This window comes from Neophocaena asiaeorientalis, unplaced genomic scaffold (genome assembly GCF_003031525.2).
Source record: "Neophocaena asiaeorientalis asiaeorientalis breed wild unplaced genomic scaffold, Neophocaena_asiaeorientalis_V1.1 scaffold217, whole genome shotgun sequence".
In the NCBI taxonomy this organism is placed as follows: Eukaryota; Metazoa; Chordata; class Mammalia; order Artiodactyla; family Phocoenidae; genus Neophocaena; species Neophocaena asiaeorientalis.
In genome coordinates this window covers 1,362,281-1,374,997 of record NW_020172293.1, presented here as the reverse complement: position 1 = coordinate 1,374,997, position 12,717 = coordinate 1,362,281, and the positions used below count along the sequence as shown (strand labels likewise).

The following is a 12,717-nucleotide window of genomic DNA, read 5'->3' as shown; positions in this document are numbered from 1 at the left end:
TCTCTGGTGTCCACGCTGATAGCCGCGGCTCACGCCCATCTCTGGAGCTCGTTTAGGCGGTGCTCTGAACCCCCTCTCCTCGCACACCCCGAAACAATGGTCTCTTGCCTCTTAGGCAGGTCCAGACATTTTCCTGGACTCCCCCATGGCTAGCTGTGGCGCACTAGCCCCCTTCAGGGTGTGTTCACGCCGCCAACCCTAGTCCTCTCCCTGGGGTCTGACCTCCAAAGCCCGAGCCTCAGCTCCCAGCCCCGCCTGCCCCGGCAGGTGAGCAGACAAGCCTCTCAGGCTGGTGAGTGCAGGTCGGCAGCAATCCTCTGTGCGGGAATCTCTCCGCTTTGCCCTCCGCACCCCTGTTGCTGTGCTCTCCTCCGTGGCTCTGAAGCTTACCCCCTCCGCCACCCGCAGTCTCCGCCCGCGAAGGGGCTTCCTAGTGTGTGGAAACCTTTCCTCCTTCACAGCTCCCTCCCTTAGGGGCAGGTCCCGTCCCTATTCTTTTTTCTCTGTTTTTCCTTTTTTCTTTTGCCCTACCCAGGTACATGGGGAGTTTCTTGCCTTTTGGGAAGTCTGAGGTCTTCTGCCAGCATTCAGTAGGTGTTCTGTAGGAGTTGCTCCACAGGTAGATGCATTTTTGATTTATCTGTGGGGAGGAAGGTGATCTCGGCGTCTTACTCCTCTGCCATCTTGAAGGTCCCCCTCATCTTCTCCATTCTTAGCACATGTTAATATTCATCTCTTCAATTTTTTTTCACCCAGTTGTACCTTAGAATTATTTTTCTAGGTTCCCATTTCTTTAAAATTCATAAAGCTCTACATAGAATTATTTTGTAATATTAAAATATCTTTATAACCTTCTTTCTCATTTCAAATGTTACATTTTCTCTCTTTTTTATTAGACTAATCAGATATTTGTATATTCATTCATCTTTTCAATGTATGAGCTTTTGAATTTATTAATTTGGTTTACTTTATAAAGTTTCTAAATCACTGAAAAAACTTGTCTCATCCTTTCTGCCTACATTGTTTGTTGTTATTTTCCTAGCTTCCTGAATGAAATATGTTTAGTTATTTTTAATTCCCTGTTTAGTTATTTTTAATTTCAAAAGCATGTCAGGCTAAACATTTTCCTCTGAGAATGATTCAGGGTGCTTCTCATATTTTTATATGCCCTATTCCCATGTCATTAATTTTTAATGTTCTGGAAGTGCAGTTTTGATTTCCTCTTTGACTCGAAAGTTATTTAGAATAGCCAAGCATGGTTTCTTACGTGGTAAATTGAACTTCTGTTTTTTTTTTTGGCCACGCCACAAGGTACATGGGATCTTAGTTCCCTGACCAGGGATTGAACCTGTGCCCCCTGCACTGGAAGCGCAGAGTCTTAACCACTGGACCGCCAGGGAAGTCCTTTGAACTTCTTATCATGATCCTTTTCTTCTCTGTACCAACATGTCCAGGGAAGAGGAATGGCAGTTTGGGGAGGAGGAGGGGTGATGAGAGACCACCAGCATCCCTTCCTGCCCACACAGTTTCCCTCATCATCCATCTCCCTCTCAGCCCCAATGTTAATTCCTAGTGGCAGCGATAAGGTTCCATATTTTCATATGAAAATAACTCTTTACTACATCATGGTTGGGGCCCTCAGTTGCCCATCACTCTAGGGAGTAAGTATAAGTCAGTGCTTTTGGAAAATATAAAATTTTTTTTGTATAGTTGATTAACCATGATGTGTTAGTTTCAGGTGTACAGCAAAGTGATTCAGTTATACATATACATGTATCTATCCTTTTTCAAATTCTTTTAATTACTAGAATTAGACACAAAATCAACAAAAACATCCTGTTCCCATATCCTGACCATAATGCCAAGGGATCCCATTGTGCATATTGGAAGACAAATCTTAAAGGAGAAAAATACAGTTCATTATTATAACGTTCTTTTCCCGAATCAAACTCTATTTTAAAGGGACCAAGGAAGTTCACTGTTTATAATTATGGTAAAATTTTTCTGGCGAAGGGCTTGGTTTTGTAATGCCAGTACTTCCTGAATGACCTGTTTTGACCGCTGTTTATTATTTTATCTTACGAGCCCTTCCTAGGATAAGTTATCACGTGGGTAGCAGCCGTGTGGACACACATGGAGCTCTTTTCCCCAAGGTGGTCCCCGAGAATGTTTTACCGTATAATTCCTGCAACACTTTTTTTCCAAGTCAATCCACGCAAATTGTCAAGTCACCACACAGTCCAGGCAATTCGAAAATTCACTGCAGTCCGTGAATTCCCCTTGCTTAATCTACATGACAATCAATGTTAAAGAAGTAGTCTTGCTAAGCACTGATTAGTTAAAAAACAAAAACAAAAAACTAGCAGTTTTCTGTTACTCCTGTAGCCTTTGGGGGCTACATAGAACAATATCATCTAAGGATGATAGAGTGATAAGTTTTAGCGGGAGGGTCTATGTTTTTCTTATTGTACTAATCAGTACTAACAGCAATACGAACTGGGATGAAGGAACTACTCAGTCCAGGGGGGGGCTTCCAAGAGACCACAGTGGAAATACTACCTACATCATTACAATTCTAGGACTCAACCTGAAAGGTTTGTTAAGTCAAGGTAGCAGGCATTTTTTGATAAACCCCGTGAACGCTTCGGAAGACATTTATTGTGCAGCACTGAGAACCCCAGGATCTGATGTCAGAATACAGCTCTAAGTTTGAAATCTGCCCCTACTAACTGTGTGGCGTCCTGCAAGTCACACAATGCTAGTGCTACCAGTAATAACAATGAGACTAACATGCATTGACTGGTTACTATATGCTAGGCGGAGTTTTATACTTGGTGCTTTACAGTGTTTGATATTTACTGTGTCATTCAATCCTCCTGTAAACCTTGTGAGGGAGGTACTAGTAATGTCAATTTATAAATGATTAAACAGAGGAACTGAATTCCTCAAATACACACAAGTAGCACAGGGTCTGGAGCGGAAACCTGGTTACTGTCTCCACATTCCAAGCTTTTAGCCACATTCATCCGCTTCGATGAGCCTTAGTGTCCTTACCTGCAGAGTAAGGACAGTAAAAATTCTCTTGCGGGGTTGGCATGAGTGGCAGAGATCAGGAGTAAGGCATAGTACAGGGACCGCTTCTCAAACTGGTAATTCGTTATCACTGCTGGGGCTGCTGCTATCAACAGTGGTGGTAACATTAGTCAATTTCTAACGCGAAGGCTCACGCGTCCTTTCCTCTTTGCACACAAATCTCTGTGAACAGAGCCAAGCTCTAAGCATTTAGGAAAGGTTGGTAGAATTACTATAGTTCAGCAGGGCCAAGGAGCAGGGTCACCAAAGGCTCAGGCACCCGATCTGTGACCATTTGGACGCCCGCCCAGAGATCTACATTCCCCAGTAACGTGCTTCTTCTGGTAAGATCGTTCTTCCCATCGGAGCCACGGGAAGATAGCCACGCATCTGGGTCCAAAGTCCGCACACGGGGTAATCTGTGCCTTTTGCTTCTTTGCACAAAGAGAAGGTGCTTCCAGCTGGCAGCTCTGGCTGGCCTTGTGGCATTTTGCCCGGGAAACTTCATGAAGTTATCTGACCCTATAGCATCACATGAATCTTTTTTAATTTCCTTTCTTTTAAAATTTATTGAGATAGCATTGGTTTATCGTATTTATAAAAGTTTTACGTGTACAACGTAAGGTTTTGACTTCCGTATACATGACAGTGAGAGCGTCATATGAATTTTTAAAGACTGTCACAAAATCAAGAATCTCAGTGCAAAACAGCCACATCCGAAGCAGCGGTCTGGTTCAACAGTCCTCACTTTAATGGCAGTTCTTTCTTAAACACTAACACCTAACAGAGAGAGCATCACAAACATCAGTCACAGCTTAACTGGGCACTTAAAGGCTGCATGGGTAAGCGTAAGAGATATGCATTTTTGCTATGGAAATACCTCTAGACCAGACATATGTGATGCAACAGCTGTTATCCAAAGCTGCCCTGCACCAAGACATGCTTGTCTGGAAAAGCCAAGACTGCCAGACAGCTTCTAATCCTCAGAGGAGCCTGCTGGCTGTCACCCGGCTCTCTCTCCCTCCACAGCACACGGGCAGGCGGGGATGCACAATGCCACTTCCGGACCTCGCTGCCCTACAGCCGTGATGGCTCAAAACCCTGGGTCCTGTGGAAAGTGCTTGGCTAACCTGTTACACAATTACTGAAATACCTACCAGGCTAAAACTTCCATTTCTAAAGCAATGTTTCTCAACATGTGGACCTAGGTCTGCCTGTGTCACCATCTCCTCGTTAGAAACGCAGATTGCTATGCGTGTTTGTCTATTTACTTGTCTGTTTGTCTCCCTTGTTAGCGTGTAAGCCCTGGAGAGTAAAAGCTGGCCTGTTTACTCTGGTGCCTCATACCCCTAACAGTGTTTGGCACATAATGAGGCCTCAATAAATTAATCTGTAGAATGGATTGATTCCCAGGCCCTATACCTGACCTCCTGAATCAAAATCCCTAAGAGCACGGCCAAGGAATATACATTTTAAAGACGTACACAGATGACTTTTATGCACGCTAAAATTTACAAACCATTGTTGTAAAGTAATTCATCCAATTCTAATTGGAGAGATGAAAAGTTTTGTCTCTAGGGGCCCCCATACTAGCGGTCTTGTCAGTCTCTAAGGTAAAGGGAACATATTAATACAATCCTAGGGGGAAGCTTTTTCCTTCTACTCACATACCTCCAACAGATGTCGATCTGCCACCCACAGTGTGCCAGGCTCTGGGTTCCTAAGTGGACAAAACAAATACGGGCTTGGACGGCCAAATGCCTGGCAAAGTCTGGAGCCTACCTGTTAAGAGCACACCCAGAGCTTTCCACTCTGTGAGAAGCGAACACTTGGACTTGATTATTTGACAAGGCTGTCCCTTCTCCCTGCCCTGATATGGAAATGGGACAGACTGTATGTTCATTACTGTTTTCCCGGCAGGTTTGAATGACACCTCCGATCCATGAAAGCCAGATATTATCTCAAAGGATTTATCTTATCTTAAAAGACAATATAACCTTTCTAAAGAGGTTTCCTATATGTTTGGCCCTTTGAGTTTGTTCTGGAAGCTTGGCATTTTCTTTCTAGATAAAGCCAGCCTTTACCTGGTCCTGGGCTGTCACACAGGTGACTGTCTTGTCCTGTTTCCTCATTTGAAAAATAAGACAATTAGACTAGAACGAGGTCTAGGGCCCCTCGCAATTCTGATGTCCCCTAATCTGTTACTTCTCCATGAGGTCTCACTGCCTGGGCTTCACAGAATATCCAGATGTGATTAGTGAGCAAACAGCTATTGTCAGGCCGGTCTCCCCAAAACTCTCCAAGGCAGAGAAGGTTAGTTGTGGTAGACTAGGTAACATTTGGGACTTGCAAACCATTTCTGAGAATTCTCTCTCTCAGTTTCTATGTTTGCCTACAAAAATACTACGGCAATTTTAATGCACTTAAAACTTGATGTAAAAGGTAAATATAAGACCTGAATGTCCTCTGAAATTTGAACTTTTTGTTTCTGTCACGGTGGAGCAAGGTGTTTTAGCACAGCCAGATCTAGGAGAGGCTGAAAAATCACAGCTTTGAGGGATGCTCTCAAGCCAAGCTGTGAAGTATAGGGAGACACGTAGGGCATGAAAGGGCCTCCAGAGCCCTTTCCCCGACCTCCCCCCGCCACCACAAAGCTTGCCCTTCCATTCCCTCTGTCCTTCCTTCAGAGGCCCATCTCACAGAAGTTCCCCAAAGGTGGGCTGCTCTGAATTAGAGTCATACCCTCAGCACCAAATTTAATGCCCTTTGTTCCATTGCAGCCCAACCGACTAATCACTGGTGATGTGTCCATTGCCATTGCCAGGTAATTGCATTTTAACTGCCTTTCTTTGGAAAACAGCCTCACAAAACTCAGTGGTTCTCCATTCTTTCAGACCCAATGTCTACGTTATATGCCAACTATTCTGTAATACCTTCTTTGTTAGCCTGAAATGAAAATTGTAGAAAATATAACTTACCTACTCACTGTGCCCAAATTATTTTTATAAAAAGGAGCAAGGTTAGGGGCTTCCCTGGTGGCACAGTGGTTAAGAATCCACCTGCCAATGCAGGGGACACGGGTTCAAGCCCTCGCCCGGGAGGATCCCACATGCTGCGGAGCAACTAAGCCCGTGCACCACAACTACTGAGCCTGCGCTCTAGAGCCCACGAGCCACAACTACTGAGCTCGCGTGCTGCAGCTACTGAAGCCTGCACACCTAGAGCCCGTGCTCCGCCACAAGAGAAGCCACAAAAATGAGAAGCCCGTGCACCGCAAGAGTAGCCCCCGCTCGCCGCAACTAGAGAAAGCCTGCACAGCAACGAAGACCCAACGCAGCCAAAAATAAATAAATAAATAGATAAAATTTTTTTTAAAAGGAGCAAGGTTAGAGAAGTAGTTTATAATAAGACAACATATTTCAATAGGTAAAGCTTAAGCGAGACCACACTAGAAGCTCTAAAGGAGTAGCCCAAATGCTTGCTCTGTGTCTAAATCTATATCTACCTAAAGTCACAAGGACCACCACAAATGACTATAGAGCTAGTGACACATTCCAAAACCTCACTTACTGTCGCCTAAATGCCAGTAGCCTCCCCAACCACTTATTGTGACAAACGCCTCCCCATCATTTATTTTTCCAAATTGTCTTCTACAAACCTAGATCAATGGCCCAGATGTGAAAAGTTTAGCCAGTTTAGCAATGCCAAGAGAACTATTTTAGTTTAAACAATAGTTCACAGCCTCCAGTAACATGCAGCTACTCTGTCCTCTGCCTGGTTTTTTTCCCCAAAATCTTGGGGTAGGAATGTCATAATGCATAATGACAATCTCAACAATAAAAGCTAACACTTATGGAATACTTCCCACATGCCAAGCGCTTTAAAAAAATTTTTTGCATTTATTAACTCATTTAATCCTCATAACTCCATAAGTAATATTATTATCACCGCGTTCCAGGGATCATAATAATACGCACAGGGAAATTCAGTAACTTGACTAAGATCACACATCTAGCCACATCTAACTTCTTGTAGAAATCAACTCCTTTGATTATTATAATAGTGAGGTTTTATAGTAAGCAAAGTACTACCTGTGTTTCTATTTTAGGAAAGGAACATTTCAGAGATGAAAGGATGCTTCTTTCTCCAATGCCTGTCTGCCTGTTTGATATTTGAGTCCATGAGTTCTTGGCCTCCTTTGTGCTTTTAGCCCTTGGAATGTAATTCGGTAGCTTTTGACAATATTTTCATCCAAATGATTCAGAGTGGATTTTCTCTTCTTGGCGCTTTGTCTCTGTGTGAAATTGCAGGTCCATTCACTGGAAGATTTGGAATGCAAATCTTTTTCTGAACTCTGCTCTCATTGCCAAAAATCTTGCTCCAAAGCAGGTTTGTTTTAATCAAATTAAGAAATGACCTAAAAAGCAGGCTGTGTGCAGAGTGGAGAGACATGTGGACAGTGGGGTCGGGCATCTCCTAAACGTGTCAGAAATTACAGTCCAGCATCATTCAGGGAGGAAATGCCTTTCTTTCTGGAAACAACCGAGGAGTTGTTCTAACTGATCATTATTATCAATGATTTAAGGTTGGACTTCTACCCTCCTGTGGCTCCTTGTAAAGACGACAAAGGAAATTATTCAAAGCAAACTTGATATACTTATTTTCCTTTCAGGGGGAAAATGATCCCATCTGATCTTGAAAGAAGGATCCTTGAAGCCAAACAAAAAGTAAGTTTTTGAAGGGAGCTTTATCCAGCCCATAACAAGCTGATGGTATGTATTTCTGTTTCCATCCAGTAGAGAACACATTTTTGTTTTATTTTTAAAAGAGAATATGGAATTTTGCATTGTCGTTACTTATTTCTCTGAGTGATAGGCTCTGCTTTGAAAAGGTCTAAGTTACTGAATAAATACCGTACACAGTGGTACTGTAACAGTTTCCAAAGGATTTTTCTTCCCACGTGATGAGAATTGGCACTAAACAGACACACCGGAAGGGCTGTATTCACAAGCAGAAAATCCCAGGAAGCTAATGTAGCATATGGGAATTACTGTGTGTGGTTATTTGAAAAGAGCCAATATTTCCTGCCTAGACACATGCTGATGTGTTGGCCCTTCAAACACCTTATTTTTCAGGAAGCAATTCAGTACTTTTTTTTAGAAGTGACAATTTCTGAAGACCTGCTAAAAATTCCTACAAAGCTCTAGGAAGTCATTTACATCCCTGGATGGTTCACAGGCCAGAGCTTTTAGTAGATCTAATCTACAGTTCCTAGTTCAACGATATAACACGCGAATTGTGTTATTAGAATCTCAGGAATAATTATTCATTTTCATATGCCCTTTTCCCCCCTACAAAGTGGCAGCTGCATCCTTTCCCCTTGTTCTGGTACTGGAACCACTTCTAGTCACATAAACCTTTGCTGCCACCTAAAGACTGACTCTGTAACGTCAGGTTCCATCATGAATTTGAGGCATTCTTGGGCATCTTTCAGCAGTGGCCTATTATTTCTATCCATTTTCATTTAGCCACGGCCAGACAGACTGAGCCAACTTAGACAGATAAAAGTCATGGCTTACTGTTTGGCCCCAGTGAATCCTCTCTTCTAAGACTCCAAATAGGAATAATGGGCTGGTCAGAGTTCTTCCCTTTGTCCTCTTGACTGCTCACTCTGGAAGATTTATTACGTTCAGAGGCCCTGTTATGAAAAAGGAAGATTAGAAAAGTAATCGGGCGTGGGGTAGGGAAGGGCAGAAAGTCTCCCTGGAATATATCAGTGGTTTGTGGGCACCACGAAGCTTACTCACCTCTGAATCCAGTGTAGCCTCTTCTGAGAACCAGAAGTCTGTTCTCATAAGGCAACTGGCAGGGCCAACAGAACGGCCTGGAGAACCTAGACCCTGGAAAACGAACATCATTCCTACTAGGCTCCAAGGTGTTGTTAACCCTCCTGATGGTTCCAAAAATGCAGACGTGTATGATAGGAGGAGAATGTCCACTGTCTTTTTTTAATCAGCTTTTTAAAAGGATCCTTTGACACCCCCCCCATTTTACAATATTTGGGGCTCTCTCATTTGCGCAGGGATTTGTCCCTTTCCTTGTGAGTGCCACGGCTGGGACCACCGTGTATGGAGCATTCGATCCCCTGTTAGCTGTTGCTGACATTTGCAAAAAGTATAAGGTCTGGATGCACGTGGATGTAAGTATCCCATAGGGACTGCCACTAAAATGTCCTTGCACGTTTTTTCACCTGGAGCTCATGGAATGAAATGTATTCTCTCTATTTTTTTACTTTAGGAGTTTATTTTCAGGATGGTGATAGTTAAGCTTTTAAAAATCGCAGAGACAAAGTAGTACACAACTCGCACAGTACATAACATTCGCTGGAAGCATTCTGAGGCTGATTATGCCTTAACTTTCCCAACAGGATAATATTCTTATTTCTATGACCAGGACCTGAGCTGCGCACTTAGTTCTCAATTCATTGGACCATAATGTCCAAGGAGGAATATGGCCTGTGTACACACACACACACACACAGTCACACACATGCAAAGCTTACTTCCCTATGAGAATGGTCCAAAGAGTAAATAGGAGTTGCATTTATATAGGAAATCCAATGGATGAAAAAATTCAGCTCAAGTCAGAGACTAGTATAATCAAACAGGAAAGCGGACTTGACAACTTGCTAGGAAATATGAATCCGAATTTCCAATGTGTTATCTTAGTCAGCTAGTAAGGTAAACTATATATGAGATGTTTTGACTGCAGGGGTAGTCACACCAAAAAATAATGGAGATGCACCCATCAAGACATTTCCAAATGAAACAAAATGTCAACTTTTAGAAGGACAGATTAAAGGGATTAAAGTTTAGACTGGTATGACTCCAAGTGTGGCTCCAAGATCAGCTGCTCTCTGCAAACTGTTTAGGACCCACCATGAGATAAGGGATCAGTGCCAAATCATCTCTAAGCACGATGCTTGGTTCAGCTGATGTGTTTTCCATTGTGAGGCTTTCTCGAAGCAGGAAGCATAAGTTGATTTACATTCTGGTGCAAGAGGCTTATGTTATAGAGTAGACTGTTTTGAGTAGATCATTTTGGCTTTATAGTAAGCATTCAGACCAAATTAATCCCTCTTTCTTAATGAGCAGAAAACCTCCAGAGGCTAAGTTAGGTAAATTTCCATTACCCCAGAGTTATCCTGCATCGCAGTTTCCAGTCGTCTTTTCCTTCCCTGATTCACAGTGTGAGTTGTTCTTTAGCCTGCCAGAGACCCCTTTATTTCACGCATGAAGACACTGAGAAAAGGTTGACAGACCCAAGTACCATCAGTGACCTGGGTCTTGGAACTGGAGAGCCTATGAAAGCTCACTAGCTGATTCAGGAAGAGGATTACCTTGACAGCCTTAAAAGCAGCGATGTGTGTCCCAAGCCAGCAGATGCAGTAGGCTGTCCTCCAGAATTTCTACTTAAAATAGAAGAACCAGTTGTATTAGCTTTCTTTGAAACATATCAAATTTATCACTCATTATCCTTACTGTTTATAATTCTATAATTAAACTGGAAAAAAATCTTAAAATATTACACATTTGGAAAATTGGATAATTTTTCAAAGTGTAAAAGGACTGAAATTACAACAAAGAATGCAATTATACCCAGTTTTTTTCTTTAAAATTATCCCAGGATTATTTTTACACCCAAAGAATGTTAACATTTTCCAATGAATCTCCATCTTTACATCTTATCTTTGAAGGAGATCATTACACCAATTCAAATCTTCAAACTTGAGAACAAATTTTTAAAGGGGCACATTCTTTATTGCTCAACTAATTGGCTGATACAAATCTTGCCTGCTTGCTTTTTTTTTTTTTTTTTTTCTTTTTGGCTGTTAGTTTTTGTTTTGGCTTTTGGTTTATCTTATCCAAAATTACACATCAGTAAAATAGGCTTGGAAGGTGTCTCCTCCCCCTGGAATCATGCAGACTTGTCAAAAAGAGTTTTCCTTGCAACTTGAAAGCAGTTTAAAGGGTCCCAGCCCATCTTATCTACTCTAAACTGTGGAGATACTAGGGTTTCTAGTTCTGAGATTATGAGCTTCACTAAGACTGAGTGGTGGTGATGGGTTGGGGGAGGATCTCTCTCCTTCTCATGCAGACTGAGGAAATGTTTGGCCCCTTACATCCATAGAAATCTGAGGTGGAGCCTGAGACCTTAGAATAGCCCCCCAATTTAACCTTTGGAAGTCTAGCGGCCAGTCTCCAAGTTACCTGGGGTTGAGGCTGTACCTTTCACCCTATGCAATGCTTGCTGTTCCGGAAGACACCAAACGCTAGAAATCCAGGCAATTAAAAACACTGCCTTTTTTTTTTGTATGCTCTCCCTTTTCCAGGCAGCTTGGGGTGGGGGATTACTGATGTCCCGGAAACACAAGTGGAAACTGAGCGGCGTGGAGAGGTACACACATTTTTCTTGTTAAAAACCTAAAGTGTGAAAGCTGAATGTGAAAAGCAAATTACACCCAATTTCCAAGAACTGTGGGTGTACAGATGAGTCCATTCTGTGCAGTGCCTGTGTGCCTTATGTGCTCATGTATGCATGAATATTATGTGTAGACAACGAAGAAATTAAATCCCATACCAAGTGACCCAAGTGGAATGTTTCTAACTGGCTTCCATGGTTGGCCAGAGGGCTCAGGAGTGACCTTCCTGGGATCTCTGAACCAACTACCAAAACTGTTTAAAACTTCAGGCCGTCCACTGTTTTCTAGGGAGATATACAGCTTTCATGTTTCATGAGACGATAATAGCCGCTGCTTTAAAGAAACCAATAAATAATTTTGTGAAGCAAATAAGCACATTGTAATTTATCAGCGTTGAAAGAGGAGTTTGGGGTTTAACATGGCCCCTTTACTTAAAGTGAAACCTGCCTGTGATAACATGATCTGATAGTTTCATCCCCATAATAATTTTTCTGGTGTAGCTCTGTTTGATGCTGCAAAGCACCTTTTATTCAGAGACTAAGCAGTAGACCATTGAGAAAAGCCGCAAAATACAGTGGAAATAATTTTTGATTAGCGTAAAGCCTACTCAGGGCCAAAGGAAAAAGGAAAAGAGATACAGAATGCAAAATCAGCCTCGGCCTTTAGTTCTGACCCACGTGCAGAGGGAGCTCAGAGTTCCTGGTCCTCCGCGCACAACATGGCAGGTCAAGGACAGTGGTGAGCTCTGACACTCCGGGCAACTGAGAAAGCCTGGATTCAACCAGGGCTGCCCATTGCCCACTGTGCCCTGCCCAGTAGCCAGATGCTGCCCAGGAAGAGTTTCCCACTGGCTCTGCCTCTGGACATCTTGGCACAATTTCTGTCCCAAGGCGAGAAGAGAGGCTGGTGGAGCTCAGAAGCATCTGGGAGCACTGGGCAGGCAGGGCAGCCGGGCCAGAATGAACGGCAGGGTGTGCTGTGTGACATCCAGGCCCACCCATATGTAGAGAAGCCGCGGCTGTGGAAGGGGGGCAGAGGCAAAGTCTGCGGCACTCTGCCGCAGTAGCGGAAAGAAGGCCGGACAGGCCAGCCCAGGCCCAGGTTGGCAGGGTTGTGTCTCTGAGTCTGCTGCCTGCCCTCTGACTGCAGGTGTCAGTTCAGGT

General features: G+C 43.2%; 1 protein-coding gene across 1 annotated transcript in view; it reads left to right on the top strand.

Moving 5' to 3' along the window:
• GAD2 (glutamate decarboxylase 2) overlaps positions 1 to 12,717 on the top strand; it is a 64,878-nt gene that overhangs the window by 30,400 nt on the left and 21,761 nt on the right. The window contains exons 9-11 of the mRNA XM_024765706.1: positions 7,745 to 7,799; positions 9,155 to 9,271; positions 11,465 to 11,529. Coding sequence (XP_024621474.1) covers positions 7,745 to 7,799; positions 9,155 to 9,271; positions 11,465 to 11,529 — 237 coding nt within the window. The remainder of the gene's footprint in view (positions 1 to 7,744; positions 7,800 to 9,154; positions 9,272 to 11,464; positions 11,530 to 12,717) is intronic.